We start from the raw sequence: 23,344 nt of genomic DNA on the forward strand, positions 1-23,344 counted from the left end.
CTTTGGGTTCACGTTTATACATGGGGGGTGGCGTGGGGGTGCATTTAAGCATTGTAAGCACCCATTAGGGTGCTTATACAATTTATAATCGCATCTCATCGCATTGTATGGCATTGTATGCCATATACAATGGCATACAATTTTAAAATTGTATGCCATTGTACAATATCGGCCGATATCGCGGCGCATCGCATGCTATATGGTCTGCGATGCAATGGGCGCCGTGCTAGTACACAAGTACCGATTATTCTATTACCAAAACATGGCAACGATCAGGCAGAATTGGAAGCATATAGGCCAATGTCATTGTTGCCCTCAGAAGCTAAAATACTGGCAAAGATACTGACGTTAAGGCTAAACAAATATATAGATAGGATTATTCATCCAGCTCAAATCGGCTTTATGCCGGGTAAATCAACCTCTATCAACATAAGAAAGGTGTTTAGACACCTGCAATTATCACAAAACAGCTTGGATGGCACAGCCATAATGTCATTAGATGCCATCAAGGCATTTGATGCGGTAGAATGGCCATACTTGTGGGAGGTTATGAGGGCATTTGGTTTTGGGCGTAGATTTGTGAAATGGACACAGCTGCTCTATTCTAGCCCAACAGCCAGAGTCATGGCCGGCAACAGAAATCTTGGGGCCCTGTACAATAATATTTCTGGGGCCCCCCACCTAATCCCAAATCCACACAACGCTCTTCTACATGAGCCTCATTTAATCTTTTGCTGCTCCAGAGCCTGCTTTCAGGTGCAGACTTCTCTCGTTCTAAAGGTGCCCATACACGTTACAATTATTGTATACAATATTGTATACAATATCGCATCTCATCGCATCTCGGTTTTGCGATGAGATGAGATCTAGTACAAGTGCTGCACATACTTTTTGTACTAGATCTCATCTCATCGCAAAACCGAGATGCGATGAGATGTGATATTGTATACAATATTGTAACAATAATTGTAACGTGTATGGGCACCTTTAGTCCTGCTGACCTGGCGCCTGCTTCCTGTTGGCTCCCGGCTGCTGTTGGTCTGTCACTTTCACAAGAGATCGCTGAGCACTACGAGCAGGTAGGGCTGGTCATTTGTAGATGACATGCGAATGTGCAGTAAAAGTACAGAAGCCAGAGACTGAGGCCACAGCGGCAGGTACGGCTGTGCCCCTGCGGCCCCAGGCCCTGTGCACACAGAGTAGATGGCTCTGAAAAGCCGAACGGCAGGGTGCACACACAGTAGACAGCAGTGGCACACAGTGAGTCAGTCAGACTCAGCCACACACAGATGGGGCCCTTCAGATCACTGGGGCCCATCACACTTGTCCCCCTTGACCCCCCCCTGTCGCCGGCCATGGCCAGAGTATCGGAGAATGGGTGGACGTCTTCTGCCTTGTCCCTCTTTAGAGGGACAAGGCAGGGATGCCCGCTGTCACCTAGTTTATTCTAGCTGGCAATAGAGCCCTTGGCTTGTGCCATAAGGGCACATTCTGATATAGTGGGTTTCGGAATAGGGCAGGATATAGATAAAGTTGCCTTATATGCGGACGATTTATTGATTTTTTTGCAAGGTTATGCTAGAGAAGCTCCCAAGGTTTTGCATTTGATTAACATCCATGGTGGTTACTTCGGCTTTGAAATAAATGTGCACAAGTCTAGCATTCTTGCAGTAAAAAAAAACCCCATAAATATGGCTCGTAAAACATTATTGATTAAATGGACATTTAAATACCTTGGGATTTGGATATCTAGTGATCCCTTTGAATTCATTCAGTTAAATGTGCAACCATTGCTAGATTATGTCACTATTAAATTCAAGACCTGGAGTAAATTACCGCTCTCAATGACAGGCCGAGTTAACTTAATAAAAATGATTGTCTTACCAAAATTTTTATATACGTTTTATAACAACCACCAGTGTATCTGCCATTAGCTATTTTTAATAAGATCAACAGTCTTATTTAATATTTTTTTGTAATAATAAAAGGGTAAAAATTCAGCTGAACACCCTAACGAGAAAGACGGGGCAGAGTGGATTAGCCCTCCCCAACTTTAGATTTTATTACTTGGCAGGTCAATTAATACATATACACGTGACTGGGTGGCAGAGGACACAGGGAGTAATTTGGTTAGGATTTTAGTAGGACAGGGAAATATAAATAACAATCCACTACAGCACCTGTTAAAAGGAGCAATTGCTAGAATTGATGTACCATTGGTAATACAGGCGGTAAAAGTTTGGCGTGAGGTTGGTAAAATAATCAAATTTACTGACATAGAAATAGACCACCCAATATCTGACTATAAACGCTTTAAAGAACTTAAGACGCTACAACCAGATGGGATCTGGGATATGTATGGGATAAGTACCATGAGTCAGTTATATGACATAGATGGATTGAAATCCTTTATGCAGTTGGTAGAAGAATTTACACTCCCACGGTCTTATTTCTTTAGATTCTTACAATTAAGAAGCGCCTTAGAGGCCCAATTTAAAAATGAAATACCAAAATGTTCAATTTCTCCGGTTGAAAGAGCTCTAAAGGAAGGGGGTAGAAAGAAAGGTGTTTCAAGATTCTATAACCAACTGTTGGAAGTAATGCATGAGGAGAGGCTACAGGAACTTAGGACAAACTGGTCAGTCGACATACGACCCTTGTCAGAAATAGAATGGAATCTGGCTTTGGCCTCGGTTCCAATACCAACCAACTCAATATTAATACAACAGGTTCAACTGTTTATTCTTCATAGGTGCTATCTCACCACACCAAGGCTGGCAAAAATGGGGGGCAATCCTTCACTGCTTTGTCCTAAGTGTCGGAGTGGGATAGGAACACTGTGGCATCTATTATGGGAATGCTCAGTTCTTGTGACATTCTAGAATAGGGTGACTCAGACACTGATTAAAACAGGGATACCTAGTGCTTCGTTAGGCCCTAAAAGTTGTATATTGGGTATATGCGCAGATGGCGAATTAAACAAATTTGATAAAGCTTATATCGTCAACATGTGTGCTCTGGCTAAAATGCTTGGGATGCAGTCAATTTCCCGGCGGTCGGAATCCCAGCATTCAAAATCCCGATGCTGGAATTCCGACCGCCAAAATCCCGAAACTTTCTCTCTCCGTGGGTGTCCACAACACCCATAGAGGGAGAATAAATAAAAACATGGATGTCAAAAGACGGCACAGAGTTTACAGCTTGGATTAATCTGGTCAACTTCACGGTTTCACAGGAGAAATGTATTTATTTTTTATTTAAGTAGAAATAATATTAATATGCACACAAAGACTTGGCACAGATGGTATGAGACTGGTTATATGGTAACAAGCGCTCATTAACTTAGTACATTTATAATAATATAACATATTTTAAAAAAGAGTGTAATAACACATCACAAATAATGTTGATACATAAATGAGAGTGGAAGTATACTGGTATAGGGTTACATTTTATTAATGGTCGGATTACGACAAATAAACACTAAATAAATAGGCACAATGTTAGTAAATACTCAATAAAGTGTAAATTAATAATGGGTCATACAACTCCTTGCTGTGACATATAGAACAAATGGAAAGGCCTCTATGCAACAGAGCAGAAATGTTGAGATACAGTATAAGTATAGGCCATTCTGCTACCCTTAGGTTGGTTGTGAACAAGAGCTTAGAAAAGAACAGCATTAAAGGTTAAGCAGCATAATAAATCATATGTAGACAATATAGAAAGGTTGTATAGTTAGGATGTGCTTGGGAGAAGGTTTCCTGATGATCCCTCGTTGTCCATAGAGTAGATATGTCCAATTGTAATAATTGTATTGTATTGTATTGTTGATGTGTATTGTGTGTCGTATATTCTTAATGTATTGTATTGTCACTGTACAACAAACTGCTTTATGTATAAGTGCAGTAGCTTGATACTGTATGCAAATTCTCCATCATACTGTGTATCAAGCAGTGTGTTGATTTTAAACTGTAAAATAAAAATTAATTCAAACCTGTAAAAAAAAAAACCTATTATGGCAGAAAACTCGTGGGTAGCTGTAGATAGAGGGCAATACCCCCGAGAAATTCCTGGAGGACTGGTTAACATAGATGTTTGGCAACAAAGCCTTTACAGCACAGTTTGCAATTGAGAGAGCCCATCGAATTCCTGGTTGTGCTCCCCCCCCCCCCCCCCCCCGGGTGGTTCATCCCGTACATTGATAGCCAAATTTTTAAACTTTAAGGATCGGGACAGTGTGTTAAGACTGGCCAGGGACAAGGAGGACTTTGCCTTTTAATGGAAGGAGGATCTCTGCTTTCCCGGACTTTCCCTTAGAGGTCCAGAAGGATCGGGCAAAATTTAGGGAAGTTAAAGTAAGCCTCAGGGAGTTGGAATTAAGATATTCTATGCTCTATCCGTCAAAATTGAGAATTGTGGCAGATGGGACTACGAAGTTTTTCTTCACTCCCAAGGTGGCTTGATGCCACATATCCTGGAAGGACACAGGTTGCTGCAAGCTAAGAGGCCCAATCGTCTGGGCATCGGTTTCTGTATCTGTGTGCAGTTTTCATGTCTGTTTATCTCTATGCCAAAATCTATAATGTGATGATAAGGGTCGAGTGCCTTAGGTGGCACAAATATATTGAACTTGTTGGGCTGTTGTGCAACTTAGTGTGATGTAAACTAGCAGGGGGAAGTGAGCGGAAGTCTTTCCGTTCTTCCTTTCTATAGAACTCGTGCTAGGCAGGGCGGGTGCATGGGGGAGAGTGGGGGTAGGCCTCTTTGGTGGCCATTAGTCAATTGCTCCAGAAGAAATTACTGGTAGTGATAGTGTAAAGGGCAGGGTTATATGTGGAAGGGGGGAAGGGATATAGGTATGCCATGGGATTTGGTTATACAGGGAGGGGGGTGTTTGTATATGTGTTTATATGTTATGTATTTGTGTATGCATGTTCACAGCAAAAATAAGTTAAGAGCTCTCCTCAGTAGATACCTGAGGGGCCTTGAGTATCTGTTAAGAATGATTCGCCTATTGTACTTATCCCAAAGAGTGTGGGATAGAGGTAAAAACTTCATTTTTTCATTGATGTACAGTTTAAATGGTTAAGTTCGTAACCTGGAATGTCAGAGGCTTAAACTGTAGGGTGAAAAGAGCCCTGGTCCTGAAACAATGCAAGAGCATGGACTCTGACATCATATGTTTGCAAGAGACCCATTTGTCTAGTGAACTTCTTGGTGCCTTAAAACGGCCGTGGATTGGTCACAGTTTTCATGCTCCCTTTTCTACCTCCTCCAGTGGGGTAGCAATGCTGGTCAAGAAATCTGTGGTCTTTGAAGTGGGGGCAGTGAAGATCGATACTGGGGGAAGGTATATATTCGTGGAGTGTGCTATTGATCACGTATGATTCTGTCTACTTACAGTGTATGTTCCACCCCCGTTCTTATATGATGTGGTGAGAATGGCGGTGGAATTTGCAGCGTCATACCCGGATAATATGATAATCTGCATGGGCGACTTTAATAGGGTGCTGCAGCCACGCCTTGATAGATGGATGAGGTCTGAGAAAGAAATTCTTAGTGAAGGAAATAAGTTCTCGGATTTTATAGAAGAGATAGGGTGGAAAGATCCCTGGCGATTGAGAAATTCAGATCTCCAGCAGTTTTCCTGCTATTCTTCCTCCCACAAAGTGTTTTCAAGGATAGATCTGATTCTTGTTTCCGAGAAGGCCCTTATTAAAGTTAGGAATGTGCAATATAGGGCTCGAGGGATGTCTGACCACTCCCCGGTCACCTTGGAGATAGATCTAGAGACCCAGACAGGGTTCAGATATTGGAAAATGCAGGCATTTTGGCTAACTCAAATGGGGGAGCCGGAGGAGATGGGGGGAAGGATAGATGAGTTCTTTGAGGAGAATGAAGGGTCCTCCCCAAACATTGTTGAGTGGGATACCTTCAAGGCCTATCTGAGAGGGGGGTTTATTAAAAGGATAGCCTGTTTGAAGCTCTCAAATCAAAAGAGGGCGAGTGAACTGGAAGCCAAGATGATTGATTGTGAAAATAATTTTCTTGCTAACAAGATAGATCTAGCCAGGTCTATATGGCAGGCTGCCCAAAAAGAGTGGGTGGAGCACCTTCATGAGGTTACGTGTCAGAGGTTGGCCTCAGGGACCCATAGATGGTATGCAAATTCTGATCGAACCGGGAAATTTCTGGCACATATAATGAAAGAGGAGAGTCCGTCTAACATTATACCTATAATCAAGTTAGAATCAGGTGTAGAGGTGACTAAAACCCCCGAGATAACAGAGCTTTTCTCTGCATACTTCGAAGAGGAATATAAATCCAAACTATTATGTAGTAATGAAGTAATTGGTGAATATCTGGCAGGGATGGAACTCCCAAAACTCTTACCCTCCTCAAAGGACATTCTGGAGGCTCCCCTGACAATGGAGGAAGTAATAGCTGCTATTAACTCCTTCCCAGGGGGTAAAGCCCCTGGCCTCGATGGTATCCCTGGGGAGGTATACCAGAAATATATCAATAAACTGGGCCCGCAGCTGTTGAGGGTTTTTCAGGACATGGAGTCAGAGGAGTGTATACCTCAGTCAATGACAGAGGCTGCAATAATTATGATCCCCAAGAGTGGAAAAGATCCGACCTGTGTCGACTCCTATAGGCCTATATCATTAATAATGTTGGATGCTAAGATATATGCTAAAATACTAGCAACTAGACCCCAGAGAGTAATAGATCAAGTGGTCCATCCCGACCAAATGGGCTTTATGGTAGGGAAGTCTACTATGATCAATCTTCATAGGGCGTTCACCTATCTCCAGAGGGTGGAACTGAGGCGGTTGGATGCAGTGCTCGCGTCATTCGACACGAGCAAGGCATTCAACTCGGTCGAATGGCCGTTCCTATGGAGGGTACTCCAGGCCTTTGGGTTCGTGGAGAGGTTTATCAAACGGGTTTCAGTGCTTTACCAAAACCCTAGGGCTAGAGTGACTATCAATGGGTTTACATCCCCCTCTTTCTCTCTCTCCAGAGGGACGTGCCAGGGATGTCCTCTATCCCCTCTGCTGTTCGCAGTGGTGGTGGAGCCCCTGGCGTGTGTGTTGAGAACAGCCCTGTGGGGAGAGAATAGGGGAAGGGGTCCCAGTAGAAACCTAGTATCTCTTTATGCGGATGACTTAATGGTCAATACCTGGGGTATTGAAGCTTATACAGAAGTTTGGGGGATACTCCGGCCTTACAATGAACTGGGATAAATCCAATTATATATAGATAGGAAAAGAAGGGGGGTTTGGCCAAGAGATTGAGGTACAACTCAATAGGGTGGATAAATTCAGTTATCTGGGCATCTGGTTCACTAGGAACTCAGTAGATTTCATCTCTGAGAATCTAATCCCGTTTATCAAAGAACTAAAGTCCAAATGCCGAAGCTGGTCCAGACTTCAGTTATCACAAATAGGCCGATGGCAATTCTGCCCAAGTTTTTGTATATAGTGCAACACTCCCCAGTTTTCATTAAGGACGAGTACTTCAGGAAGATAAAGAGCATTGTATCCACATTCATATGGAAGGACAAGTTGCCCAGAGTTAAAATGGACATTTTGTGTCGGGATAGAGAAAGAGGAGGATTGGCCCTTCCAGATTTTAAAACATATTATATGGCTGCACAGATGGTACAAATATGCGCCTGGGTTAGGTCAGGAGAGGTAGAGGCCTTGTGGAGTGTGTGGACCCAGACTATAACCCTCTCCAGAGACTCTTTGTGGGGGGGCTTCGGAGGGATTTACCCCCTATAGTTAGTCAGGCCATTCAAGTATGGAGATGGTCTTGTAAACTAACAAAAGCTGCTGGTCTGGATCCAGACACTCCTATTCTCTCCCTGCCTGGAATGAGGGACCTCAAAGAACAACAAGGCGGGATAGTATGGAAATCCTACGGAATGAGTTCAATAGGCCAATGGTGTCAAGACGGGGTGCTGAAATCATTCTCCCAGCTACAAGCGGAGTTTGGTATACCGAAGGAATCTTTCTTTAAATACCTCCAAACAAGAAGTGCCATGACCCAATCGGGGAAGGTTGCATCGTGGGTGGTGGAGGAGGCTCCTTGTAAAATATTATCTAAACAATTAGCAAAGGGCAAGCGTCTGTCCAAAATGTACCACTACCTACACTCATTTATTCAATCTGAAGAACTTGGGGCTCTACGGGCAAAATGGTCCAAGGACATCCCCCAGAGGGATGAAAATAGGTGGAGGGTGGCTCTGGCAGGCCCCCGGCAGGTGACCAACCTAATGCGGACGCAACAGGTCCAATTTAATATCCTACATAGGACTCACATAACGCCGGTTAAAATGAAAAAATATGCTGGGGCAGTGTCCGATAGTTGTCCAAAGTGCGGAGAGGGGGCGGCCTCATTTGACCACTTGCTGTGGAGTTGTCGTGTGGTGAGTAGGTTTTGGGATGAAATTATTAAAACCCTAGCCCAAATAGGCGTCCCATGAGTAGCTTTAAATAAACTAAATCTAGTTCTGGGGATTTGGGCAGATGGGGGAATGAACCCGGAGCTGAAGCAACTGGCAAAGAACCTAGTGGCACTAGCAAAGGTAATAATAGCCTGTCGTGGATGTCCCCCCTGGGTCCGCTTCATGGAGAATGGGTTAATCTGGTCAATCAGACCAGTGAACACGTGAAATTTGTATTTGCCTCCCGGGGGGCAATCATTAAGTACCATGGTATATGGGGTTATTGGAATAGGTCAGTCAATCATAGAGTTCTTAATAGTGAGAGACTGAATAGTTAAGCACGTTATTAGTAGTTTTGAATGCATAGTCAAAACAGTATGTAGGAGGTGGGACTCATAAAGAAACACACGGGGTAATTTAGCCCTATTCTACAATATAATTTACAATATAATTTTTTCTGGCATGCACAGTGCACATGATGGGAGAAGGTAGAATATGTAGGTGTAAGAGGAGACCTCAAATATTATTTCCTCATATTATTTCCCTAGATATAGGGGATCTTATTTCACTAAAGTATTAAGAGATGATAGATACAAGATAAAATGGAGTGCAAACGAGCTTTGGCAAGTAAACACTAACACCGTAGGAAACGGCGCACTGGAAGGGATAAATTAATATAAAAAAAAGAGTTATGAGCACTTCCTCTCCTGTGGTTTCTCTATGGTTGTAAAAACAAGCAGAGTCCCTATAGTATATGGTACGCAAAAGCACAGAGGGGTGTACGGAAATAAGTGTAGGAAAAACAGAAGGAGAACCCAATAGGTCAACTTGGTAAAGAGGGGGCCAAACCTGAATCAAGCTGGGGTTTGGGTCGGAAAACAGGATGGGTGGGGATAGATATCGTGGTCAAGTAGGAGAGGCCCCTCGGGACAGGTCAGGGGTGCAGGAGCTGTGAACTTGTGTATGTGTATGCGTATGTCATTGTTTTTGTCTATGTTAATGTATTTGGTACAATGGTAAGCAAGATGGTAGCAAATAGGAATAGTATCCTGCACAGGACATAAACTAGTTACGTGTGAATTATAGAACCAACTAAACAGATAATATGTTTGTATACATACAACAAATTTAGTGTTGGAGGTGCCCCCAGGAATTAAGTACTGATATACTTAAACAAAGAGAAACAGTGGTCCATAGGTAGTGGGCCACCGTTCACAAGAAGAATTCCTTTTTGGAGGCACACTTTTGAAAGAGTAAGGATAATGTTGAATGAGTAAGATAAAACTTAACTTTTATTTCCAATTATTTTAAAATACTAATAACTCTATAATTTCATGTGTTGCACAATTTACCATGAAGAGTTAAATAAATAATAGTGAAACAAAAAAACAAACGAAAAGGCCACTCAAATTTACTATATATTTCTGTCGACACAATGGCAATTTTAGCATATAGTATTGTCGACACAGTGGCAGGTAGTGGTGTTATTAAATAATCATACAATGTTAGTATATGATTGATTAGGGTCCTTAATAGGCCCGGGCTGATGACATGTCCAGATTCTGTGAGAGGTATATACTGCTAGCACATCTTATATATCAGAATTTTTTTTTGTTAAGCTAGGTAAAAACAATTAATCACAGACATACCCGTTGGTAGTACAGATAGTAGTAATGGCATATCAGGTATCGTTAGGGGTTGGGAAAGCGAAAGTACAGTGAGATAGATTCAATTCTTTCTGCTGCCCAATGTCTTCACAAATAGGAGCGGACAGAGGGTGAGAGAAGAGATTGATGCACTGATAGAAAAACAGCAAATGAAAAGAGGACACTTCTGTAAGTGGTGTTTGGTCCAACCTGATACTAAAGCATTGCAGGGCGGAGATGCGCCACCAGAAAGTCTCTCTTCCACAGATAAAGAAAAATTTATAAAAGAACAATGATAATGGAGACAATAAAGAAATATTTAGCAACTATTGTACCAATAATTTGTTTGTCTGCGCTTCACAGGATGTGGTGATATCCGGTATTAAGCTCATACATATGTAGGATAGGAGGGGTTACCGTTCTTCCTATCATATTTCTTGAGATTTGATTTTGTAGTGTAAATGATTGGTGCTTTAAAAAAACTGGAGATTTCTTACCAAATCTCTCACTTTCTGAATCTCTCACCCTATTACATTTCACCCACAATATCTTGCTGCCTGGTGTGGTGATAACAATCTATTACTTAATATTAGTAAAACAAAGGAGATCATTGTTCATTTTAGAAAGAAGAGAGAGGCAAACAGGTTGTTCCTATCCAGATAAATGGGATGGAGGTAGAAAGGGTCCCGAGTTTAAAATTTTTAGGTACCTACATTTCGGAGGACCTTTCTTGGCCAGTTAACACCAAGAGTTTAGTGAAGAAGGCCCATCAATACCTTTTTTCTCTAAGGGTGCTAAAAATACATAATTTGTCAGTAAGTATATTGATGAATTTCTATCTCTCTGTGATAGAGAGTATTCTGACCAATTGTGTTACAATTTGGTATGGGAATTGTACAATACAGGAGCGCAAGATGCTGCAGAGAGTAGTTAAACGGCCGAGTTGATTGTAGGGACCACACTTCCATCAATGGAAGCTATCCAGCGGAAACGCTGTATGTTAATATTGTAAGGGATTTGACTCATCCAGCACAGGGTTTATTTACACTTTTGCCATCTGGCAAGCGTTTTAGATGTTTTAAAACCAGAACTAGCAGACTGAGGAATAGTTTTTTTTTTTTCTTCAGCGGCTGTAGCATTAAATTCTGTTAAGTGATTATTGTAGCAGTTTTTATGTATAGTAATTAAGTTGTTTGTTGTTGTATACTTGAATATGGACAGATGTTACAACTTAATTTTGTTGCCCTGTTGTGGGGCAATGACAATAAAGTGAATCAGAATCTGAGCAACGCCATTAAGCTGGTATTAACTATTGCAAGTCTAATATAACTCTCTAAGCCTATATAACTCGGTTCAAATACACAATGTACTACAAACTATTGCTCTCCATTGCCATAAACAACATTTGATCAGGGTCATTTGGGTATTTTCTGTTGTCATCACCCAACCACTAACCATGAGTGAAAGAAAGGTTTGTGAGTTATCATTCATATTCTCTGGCAAATGGCCATAAAATCACAAATTCTGCAAGGGTATGTCAACTTATGAGCACAACTGTATATATATATATATATATATATATATATATATATATATATATATATGCACACATACACACAGTGGTGAAAGGCACAAATTTAGAAATCCTTTCCTGCACTTCTCTATCCCCATCACCGCTCCATCTCTCTGTCTCCCCATCACCCCTGCACCTCTCCATCCCCACATCACCCCTGCACCTCTCCATCCCCACATCACCCCTGCACCTCTACTTCCCCCATCACTCCTGCACCCCTCAGTCCCCACATCAACACTGCACCTCTCCTTGCCCCTGTCACCACTACACCTCTTTTTCCTTGTCACCCCTGAACCTCTCAGTCTTCCTTGCACCTCTCCATCCCCTTGTCAACACTGCACCTCTTTGTCCCCCCTGCACCTCTCCATCCCCACATCACCTCCATCCTGCACTTCTCCTTCCCCCTGTCATCCCTGAACCTCTCCTTCCCCCTGTCATTCTTGCACCTCGCCTTTGTCACACCTGAGGTATTACAAAGAAAAAAATTACTGATACCCACAGTGCCAAACTTAAAAGTGATTTCTGCCCAGGATGATACAAATAAAAGACCTTCACCAAAAAAGCCTCAAAACATATTGACAAAAAAAATGTTTTACCACCCACTGGCGAAACCTTGTAATCACTTACATAAATATTTGTGTAAGTGATTACAAGGTTTCTCCAGTGGGTGGTACAACGCTTTTTTTTGTCAAAAAACCTGAGGTATTAGTTGAGCTGAGTCCACATGTGTGGATACAATCAGGTGTGAATGCAGGTGTTAATGCAGGGCCCGAAGGCGTGACCAAAGATGGAGGAAACAGGAATACAATTAAGTTTGTATTTATTGAACAATAATTTAAACAGTGGTAATTACTGTGGGATAATCTTGAGACTTGCAAATATAAAACGATAATAATTGTAAAAGACTTTGGCCTCGGGTTTGCCCGAGTAGAGGTCTATGGCTGTAATGGAACTAGTATGAGTAGGAATCAACAGGAGCTGAAGATGTTATGTCATCACTGATGTCAGATGATGACATCGATGGAGAAAGAAGTGGTAAGTATTGTGGAAGATACCGGCAGGTAGAAGCTGTGCTTTATACGGGGATTGGAGTACCAATACCACAGGAACAGAGAAGGATACACCTGGTGATGATGGGTACCGATGCTGGATACCGATGGTGGGAGGAGATGGTACTTGAGAAGATAAAAATATAGATGGACAGCAATAACTTTAAAATCAGTTGAGATAAACAATAGTAGGTATTGATTAAATTGATGCTAGTGATTAAATAGATGTTAGGGTGCAATCCTAACGAAGCAAAGTCTGTGAAGCTAGTGGTAAATGGTATGGACCGATGTTTGCAATCAATAGTTAGAGCAATTAAGTGATGACAATAGATAAAGACTTTCAATGAAGACAGTCGATGGTAACAATCGATGTTGACAGATGATAACTATTGCTGGTGGTTTAACAATGATGACAGTCAATGCAGACAATCGATGGTTGACGATCAATGGTGAAGCAATGGACAGACGACTTGGAAGCAAATGCAGAACTCAGCTGGAACGGAGAGGAGCCTCCAGGGACACTGGAGGTAGCCAGACTATGCAACATCCTGTTGCATAGTCTGGCTACCTCCAGTGTCCCTGGAGGCTCCTCTCCGTGAATGCACACAGAGACAGCAGGATCTCACTGGAGCTGTAGAGACATGCAGCTTACTCTGGAATCATCATTGTACTGGCGATTTCCCAAGGCTCAGCCCATTATAGATATAGAGAGAGCTGTATGGCGATTGGCTAGTAGTTTATTATGTCAGTAACAGGAAGTCTGTGATTGGCTGGAAGTGATCATGTTACTGAATATAAGATGGCCACACCCATACCACAGAATGGAGGCAACTTTGGTTTGTATGTAGCATGGCTGCAACCTGCAGTAATGGTGTAGGATAGAGCTGAATGTCATGGGTAGAGAAGGCCATAGCAGAGTCAGGAGAGAGCACTACAGTATGGTAGTGAGCACTACAGTATGCAACGCTGGCGCACTGACCAGACACCGGATTATAAACAGAATGTGTATATGGATTCACCCTCCTAGGTGCAGAGAAAACCTGGAGAGACACTTCATAGGAAGGAAAGTGTTTCTAACACCCCGATTCCCCAGCACATCTCTTCCTCCCCCCCCCCGCCCCTCTTTCACCTCTCTGTCCCCACATCAACACTGCACCTGTCCATCACCACTACACCTCTCCATCTCCCTGTCACCATGCACCTCTTTGTCCTCATCATCCCCACATCAACACAGCACTTCATCACCCCTGCACCCGTCCGTCCCCAAGTCAACACTGTAACTCTTCGTCAGCACTGCACCTCTCCATCTCCCTGTCACTGCTGCACCTCTACATCCCTGTCATTCCTTGTCCCCCTGTAACTCTCAATCCTTAAAACATAAAAAAATACAGGCCAAAACCTTTCAGACCTGTGGATAGGTGGCAGATAGCAGGCAGCAGACCAGCGGTGGTGTGGATGGCAGGCGGGCACTGGGGAGGGCAGTCAAGGGAGTACAATACACCTCCTGCTCTCTCTCTCCCCTGCTAGCAGCTGCAGACAGGTCCAGTCTCCTTCCCTGCAGCCTGCGCACCAGCCACTACCAGTGAAGGAGACGGGACCCGCCCACAGCTGCTAGCAGGGGAGAGAGAGGGAGGTGTATTCTACTCCCTTGTCTGCCCTCCCGATGCCCATATACTGCCACCAACCACTGCCTATATGCTGCCCACAGCTGGTCTGCTGTTTAAGGAGATAGCCACCACAGCCTAGCACAGCTCTGCAGGGTCGGCGGCTGTGACGGTTGCCATTAGATAATGAAATGTCACAGATCGGATTGCTAAAATAGATCTTATCTGTTGTAGGTGGCGGAGGACCCTTTCAGGGAGGGGGGCCTAGGGATACTGACCCCCAGAGCCCCCCACCCTTAATCCGGCCTGTATTCACATCTGAGCTGTATTGCCCATACTACTGTATGCAGCGGACATAACAGGATTGTACTTTCTACAATAATAGGAAGTTATATGGAATAATCCAAACAGGTTATTCCACTAGGTTGACGAAGTGTGCCACTTGGGGAAATAGTCCCTCGTGTTATATAAATGATTGTTCTCATTGAGGCAATATATTTCCAAAGGTATGACATACTCATCAGAAGGCAACAAGGTAGTTGTCGTGGTACAGGGAAACATGGAATGAAGGATCAGCAAAACTCTGTATGCAATTCTTAGGAGGGAAGTGCAACATTGCCAGAGGTTACAGTGCTGAGTAAACTGTAATGGCATCATGAATAATAACCTGTGATTCTGATTTTATTTTTTTTAAATATTCTCTTTATTATCTTTTTCAGTTAAAATACAACATCATTCGGACCTCCTATCCTTTATTTGTGCTATTTTTTACTAAACTACTGTATTTACATAAGGACTAACCTTAATTTAAGTTTACTTATTAAAAAAAATGGAATATGAGAGGACCGTGGGTCTCAAATCTCTATAAACATAAGTGCACCTGTATCTCATGAACGTCGACAACACTGCTTTTCTCACACTTGACTAATTATCTATATCATATTTCACAAAGCAACAAAATTATTTTCCTCATTTGACTGTGTTACTATTAGTGACAGTGATATTACTAATAAACATGTGAAAGGACCAGTGTTCTACTATATAAACTTTATTTAACTATCATATCTAATTACCATATCTGTGCACACTTAAATAAGTTACAGTGCTTAATGGGATTATAATATTTTGAATAATGCCACTTCCCCCATATACAATAAAATGTATCGATTGACTTTCTTGACAAAACATATACTTTTCATGCTCCATAGTGCAATTTACTAAATTAATCCATTCATGAATTCTCAGCCCGCTTTGTGCCATCCATGAACAGACAATAACCATTTTAGCTATAGCACAAAGGTTAGTCGCCAGTTGTCTAAACACTAAGGGCATAGTATTACTGGGCCATACTCCAAGGATATATTCTAATGGTTGCAGACCTTGGCTTGGAATCCCCAGGTTCCTCATTATTTTTTCTATTCCTTTCCAATACACATGTACGTTTCTGCACTGCCATGGAGATGCCAGAAATCGCACCCCGATTCCCTGCATTTTGGGCATCTGTTACAGTTATTTTGAGAAAATGTTCTCAACCTTTCAGGTGTTAAATAGGTTCTGTATAGAATATTTAATTGTATCTGTTGGATTCTAATTGAGCTAGTGGCCAAACCTGGCGCCCACAGAGCCAACCTCCAGTTATCCAGATTTACTTCCGGGACATTGGTGGTCCACTTAGAAACTAGGCCCCCCAGATCATCTTGTTGCATGTTTTTTAACAAATATTTATAACATTTGGATACCCGTTTATCACCACTCAGGCTGCAAATAAAATTCTTAAACATAGAAACATAGAATTTGACGGCAGAACCACTTGGCCCATCTAGTCTGCCCCTTTTTTAAAACATGTTACCTCAAACCATATTTGATCCTTATTTTTTTGTAAGGATATCAATATGCTTATCCCAAGCATGTTTAAATTGTACTACTGTATTTGCGTCAACCACCTCTGTTGGGAGGCTATTCCACTTATCTACTACTCTTTCTGTGAAAAAATTCTTCCTCGCATTTCCCCTGAATCTTCCTCCCTCTAGTTTCAGTGCATGTCCTCGTGTTCTGTTGCTCCTCTTCCTGTGAAGAATGTCTCCCACCTGTACCTTGTTAAAGCCCTTGATATATTTGAAAGTTTCTATCATGTCCCCTCTTTCCCTTCTCTGCTCTAAAGTATACATATTAAGATCTTTTAGTCTTTCCTGGTACGTTTTGTGATGTAGGCCATACACCATTTTAGTTGCTCTTCTTTGTACAGTCTCTAATGTATTTATATCCTTCTGGAGATATGGCCTCCAGAACTGAACACAATACTCTAGGTGAGGTCGTACCAATGACCTATACAGTGGCATTATTACTTCTTTCTTTCTACTGCTGATACCTCTCCCTATGCAACCAAGCATCTGACTTGCCTTCTTCATTGCTTTGTTACATTGCCTACCTGCTTTTAAGTCCCCTGAAATAGTGACACCTAGATCCCTCTCTTCCTCAGTAGTTTCCATTATAGTGCCATTTATACTATATTGAGTCTTTGGATTTCTGAGACCCAAGTGCATGATTTTGCATTTTTTGGCATTAAACTGTAGTTGCCATTCTCTTGACCATGTCTCTAATCTGCCTAGATCCTCAATCATTTGTTTTACCCCTCCTGGTGTGTCTACCCTGTTGCATACCTTTGTGTCATCTGCAAAAAGGCACATTTTACCCTCAATTCCATTTGCAATATAACCAATAAAGATATTAAAAAGCACCGGTCCAAGTACAGATCCCTGGGGTACTCCACTTGTAACCTTTCCCTCCTTTGACTGTACTCCGTTTACTACAACTCTCTGTTTTCTGTCCTGCAACCATGCTCTTATCCATTCAACTATCTTAGAATCCAATCCCAAGCTTTCAAGTTTATTTAACAGTATGCGATGTGGGACAGTGTCAAAAGCTTTACTAAAGTCTAGATAAGCTACATCTACAGCCCCACCTTGATCTATTACTTTAGTCACCCAGTCAAAAAAGTCAATAAGATTTGTTTGACATGATCTTCCCCCAGTAAACCCATGCTGTTTTGGATCCTGTAAATTGCTGGTTTTGAGATATTCTACAACTCTTTGTTTTAAGAGTGTTTCCATCAATTTCCCTACTACTGATGTAAGGCTCACTGGTCGATAGTTGCTTACCTCTTCCTTGCTTCCACTTTTGTGCAGTGGGACTACATTCGCTGTTTTCCAGTCCTCTGGGATTACTCCAGTAGCTAGTGACTGGTTGAATAATTCTGTTATTGGTTTTACCAGCTCCCCTTTAAGCTATTTTAGTATCCTTGGATGTATCCCATCTGGCCCCATTGATTTATCCACTTTCAGTTTTGAGAGTTCTGTGAGGACTTTCTCCTCTGTAAATGTACTTGTCTCTCCCTCAGTTTTCTGACTATACTTGCAACTTAACTGTGGCCCCTTCCCCTCTCTTTCAGCAGTGAATACTGAGCAGAAATAATTATTAATATTATCTGCTATTACATTGTCCCCCTCAAGAAAACTTCCACTCTCTGTCTTCAGTCTAATTATTCCACTTTTTGTTTTTCTCCTTTCACTTATATACCTAAAAAAAGTTTTCCCCCCTTTACCCACTGACTGGGTTATTTTCTCTTCAGCCTGTGCTTTTGCACATCTGATTACCTTCTTAGCCTCCTTCTGTCTAACAAGATACACCTCTTTGTCCTCATTCTTCTGCGGGACTCTATAATATTGATAGGCTTAGCCCTATTTTGCTGAGATAGTGCACTCCTAATTTGCAAATACCTATAAAAAATTTTATTTTGTTGTTGTTTTAGGAAGAGCAAATTCCACTTGCAGTTGGGAAAACTAATTTAACTCGTTATTGACATATATGTGATTCCATGTTGTCCCCATATCTTTCCACCCTGTTGTACATTCAATTTATTTAATATTGCCAAGGAGAATAGATATGTATCGGGATCAAGTCCCTCATATTCCATGTTCCTGCTCACCCATTTTTATATATTTCTGTCTTGTTTAATAATGGGGGGATATTTTTGACGTCCCTTCTGCTTCAGAATTGCCTGTCATGGAGAGTGGCCAGGGACTGCTCTATCAATCAATTTGACAAGTTCATCTAAATGCACGTCTTCATTCATCCAAACCACTAAATGGGCCATTTGGTCAGCATAGTAATATAGTTTGAAGTTGGGTATAGCCACTCCCCTCTATTTTGCTCTCTAGTTAATGTCTGACATTTTAATTCTAGGGCTTTTATTTCTCCATACAAAAGATGAAATTACATAATTTATCTTCCAAAAAACCTCCTCCTTTATAAGGATGGTTGATTGCATGAATACATATAAGAGCTTTGGCAAAATCGCCATTTTTACCAAATTCACTCGTCCTATAACCGTTAGTGGGAGCCTCTGCCAGGATTTGCTTCTAATTTTAATTTAATCTATTGTAGGGTCAACATTCTCTTTAATGAAGTCTCTGGATTGCCCAGAGATTATATTGGCCAGATACTTAAATTGATCAACCCTGGGCATAATTGTGCTATTGTCTATTACACTACCCCCATCTACATTGGTTATAAGGAGGTGTGATTTGTTACAATTTATTGTTAGACTGGAATATTGCCCAAATTCCTGAATACTTTCAACCACCATGGATAGCTGATTATCATAATCAGCCTTTCCAACCAGTAGGTTGTCTGCGTATAGAGAAACAATACTACGGTTCTGCCCCCCCCATTTCCTCCATTTCCTCATCCCATAATAAAGCTCTCAACTTGCATGCGATCGGTTCAATGGCAACCGCAAACAAAAGGGGTGAGAGGGGGCACACTTGAAGAGGGTCAGACACATATCCATTAATAGATAGTCTCGCACTTGGGGATTGATACAACAAGAAGACCCACTTAATAAACCTAGGACCCACCCCAAATGCTCCAAGCACTTTTCTTAAATAAAGCCACTCTACCGCATCAAAAGCTTTATTTGCATCAAATGATGCAATAGCCACTTTCCTGCTGGAGATGTCGGCCATCTGAAAGTAAGTATGACATATTCATCTGAAGGCTACAAGGTAGTTGTCGTGGTACAGGGAAACATGGAATGAAGGATCAGCAAAACTCTATGCAATTCTTAGGAGGGAGGTGCAGCATTGCTAGAGGTTACAGTGCTGAGTAAACTGTAATGGTATCCTGAATAATAACCTGTGAGTCTGATTTTAGTTATGGCAGCCCGATCAAATGTATATTACCTGAGTAACTGTTTTAGATAACTCCATATGTGTAGACGGATGTCTGTAAAACAATTGGACAACAGGAGGGCTGGTAATGGACTGGCTAGAATTACTTTAAGCCACCAAAGTTTTGGATTAGAATCTGGTGATGTCTCTCATTTTGTTCCAGAGATCAATAAAGGACATGCTAGGGCCTTGATGGCTAACCTTGACACTCCAGATGTTGTTGAACTACACATTCCAGCATGCTCTGCTTCAGTTTTGCTATTTGGCCATTCTAAATATGATGCAGAGCATGCTGGGGTGTGTAGTTCAACAACAGCTGGAGTGTCAAGGTTAGCCTTCGAGGTGCTATGGAGTAGAGATGAACCAGACTCCTCAGCTGACAAATAGACAGCCCCTTACATTTACACCTAAAGTTACGGGTTCTAGGAGCACTAGATCGCTCAGAACACTCAGCAAGATCACTCAGCACACAGTGATGTGCCAGCTGTGTGATCTGTCGGGGCCAGTGTTCTCCACTGAGAACACAGAATATAAAATGAATTATACAAGAATCAGCGCTTTTTCATTTTAATTATTTAAACACTTTAAATAATGGAACGGGATTGCCTGCAATAATGTAACAAATTTATTAAAAATACAGATACAATTTGAAACAATAAAAAAATTATTTCTGTTAGAGCAGTTTGGTGTGAGGCCAAGGGGAGGTTCCTGGTCTAAGTTTAGTCGTCTAAATTTGGCTGGGTTGTTAGAAAAAACAGCTTTAAAAGTCTCACCAAATGTCCAAACTTGTGTGTTTCTTATAGCCTTGTAGAGGGAACAGTCATTTGTGTCAGTATGCCTCAACTCTTGGGTCTGCTCACTGTGCCACCAACGCGTTTCACTGAACTCTGTCAGCTTTTTCAACGTGATGGAGTGGTGTGGCCATTGTGGGTTTATATACCCTATGTAATGAATAATTACTAACACATGTGCCGGGCAATCCCATTATTAACATACATTTTATTTCAAATTATAATTTTAAGCATATAGAAATTAATAGAATACAAACCTGTATAGATCGCTTTCATTTACTAATGAAAACGAGTGTTGGAAACCAGTAAAAGAGAAGTTTAATTACTGAAGTTGGAGTATCAGCGTTTCCGCTGTACTTCCGGGTTCTGACGATCCCAATGGCGTGTATACGCCTTTTGGAGTGCACAGTGCTTCTGGATATTGTAACGCACTGCTACTATTACCTCCGCCATCATGTTTTTATGAATGGGCGCCTCAGACCTTTTCGGAAAGCAGCAGGACTCATTGGCTGCACTTTTGGATTACAAAGTAAAATACGGCTATATAAGCCAGATTTAGACAAAAGAAATGCTAACAGTATATGCCGCCGATCACAAGCTGATCTGCCTTTTTTATGTTATATTATAGTAATGTCAGATTAAGCTCCATTCTATTTAGGTTTATTACTTATAATCTGAACCTTTTATTGCTGCCAATGAGTCACTGTTGCCTGAAAACACAATTTGCATGGTTAATTAGTACAGCAATATATAATAAACATTAGAGCCTCCTTATCTATAATAAATAATAAATAATTTTGAGAGATCAATAAGTTTTTTGACACCTAATGGTAAAAAACAATATATATGGAGTGAATGGTGTTTTCAACACCTATTAGTTACAAAATATGCACAATGTACATGGAATAGAGATATAAGAGGGTATTATATTCAAGACTTTTTTATATCAAGAGGTTGTACATAAATATGCATTCATAAGAGAATATATAATAATAATAATAATCGACTACAAATTAATTGAGATAAATAAAGTTGGAGGATGGAGGGAGGATGAAGCATTGAAGTATCAGTACTTGTGTATTATCTGGGCGCCCGATTTTTTCATTGCAGGGTAAAAAATCGCGTTGCATCGCATAGCATGCAATCATATCACATGCAATACAATGCAACGATTTTGGACCCGATTTTTAATTGTACAAGCACCCAGATGCCTGATTCCTATGGTAAATCCCCCCCCCAGACCCGATTTTTTTTTATTGTACACCCACCCTGATGGGCAATTACTATGTTAAATGGCCCCCCATTGTTAACGCCACCCCACTATCAACGCCAACCTGAAGCGTGGCGAGCGCAGCGAGACCCCGAGGGGCGGCGGTACGCGTGCTCAGACCTTTTCATACCCCCACTATCCACGTTGGTGTGGAGTTGATTTTATATAGTGTGGCGAGCCCCGCGAGGGGACGCAGAATATATGTGAAGTAATCCGCGTCCGCTCGCCACGCTTCGGGCTCGGTGGCTCACTGCGCTCGCCATGTCGGCGTGGAGTTGATTTTATATAGTGTGGCGAGCCCCGTGAGGGGACGCGGAATATATGTGAAGTAATCCGTGGCCCCTTGTAGGGCTCGCTGCGCTCGCCACACTATATAAAATCAACTCCACGCCGACGTGGATAGTGTGGGTATGAAAAGTTCGGAGGACGCGTACCGCCGCCCCATGCGGGCTCGCTGCGCTCGCCACGCTTCGGGTTGGAGTTGATACTGGGGTGGCGTTAACAATGGTGGGGGGGGGGGGCATTTCACATAGTAATCACCCATCAGGGAGGGTATACAATTAAAAATCGGGACTGGGGGTGCATTTAACATTGTAATCAGGCATCAGGGTGCCTGTACAATGTAATATCGGGTATAATCGCTTTGCATCGCATTGCATGCCATTATAAAGGCATGCAATGTGACGCGATATTAAAATTGTATACTCTGCCCGGGAAAGCCTCAAAATCGGGTCTTAACACATCGCATGCCTTAATTAGTGGCATGCGATGCGATATATCGGGCGCCCAGATAATACACAAGTACCGAAGTATCAACAAAAACTGTTAGCAAAAGTTATTATTATTAATTGATGTTATTTAATTCCACTGTTTCATTCAGTCCTTCTGGATAGATGGAATTCATTTTGAACATCCACAGGGTTTCTTGTTTACAGAGTTTTAAGAATCTGTCTCCTCCGCGTTAAGTGGAGGGAATGTGTTCTAAACCGATAATGGTGATTTATTTTGGATCGCCATTGTGGTGCAATGAAAAGTGTCTAGAAACACTGTGAGTTTGTACTGGATTTAAGATATTTCTTCTATGTTCTAGAAATCTAATCTTTAGAGGTCTAGTAGTTTGATCAATATATTTCAGGTTACAACTGCAAGAAATTAAGTAAATAACTTACGGTGTATCACAGTGGATAAAACTATTTATTGTATATGGCTTCTCATCTATTTCGGTCTTAATTGTAGTGGTTCTATTTACAATGAACTCGCAGGTGGTACATTTGTTCTTCCCACAATTACAACATCCATTAATTCTCATTTTCCCTAACCAGTTCATTTCTTGTTTCTCACCGGTTTCTGGTTTTAAAAAACTAGGGGCCAAACATTTTTACGAAAAATGAATTAGTGTTCTGGAGGGATGATGTTTCTCAATACGTCATCCTGTTTTAGGGCAGTATTCAATGAAAAAAATTCGCCGTGCTTTGCGAGAGATTTTTTCTCTCGCCATGCACTCGCCCTGTTCCGGAGGGCTCGCTGCCACTCCTGCGCCCTCTATTCAATGTGGTTAAGACTCGCCACCACTCGCGGCGAGTCTTAACCCCTGCAGCGGACGAGCGTCCGCGGCAGGGAGCTGGCAGGGAGCCATGGGACATTGGCAGCCAGGGAGATTAAAGTCTCCCTGGCTGCCCCAGAACATATGTGGAGGGGAGGTGGGCTCCCCGGGACCCAGGCAGC

At 41.9% G+C, this 23,344-nt stretch overlaps 1 protein-coding gene across 1 annotated transcript in view; it reads left to right on the forward strand.

Moving 5' to 3' along the window:
• LOC146021315 (transient receptor potential cation channel subfamily M member 8-like) overlaps window positions 1-23,344 on the forward strand; it is a gene marked incomplete at its 5' end in the record, with an annotated part of 560,542 nt that overhangs the window by 392,648 nt on the left and 144,550 nt on the right. The window contains one exon of the mRNA XM_083155109.1: window positions 8,072-8,083. Coding sequence (XP_083011235.1) covers window positions 8,072-8,083 — 12 coding nt within the window. The remainder of the gene's footprint in view (window positions 1-8,071; window positions 8,084-23,344) is intronic.

Source organism: Crinia signifera, chromosome 7 (genome assembly GCF_055691185.1).
Source record: "Crinia signifera chromosome 7, ASM5569118v1, whole genome shotgun sequence".
Lineage (NCBI taxonomy): Eukaryota > Metazoa > Chordata > Amphibia > Anura > Myobatrachidae > Crinia > Crinia signifera.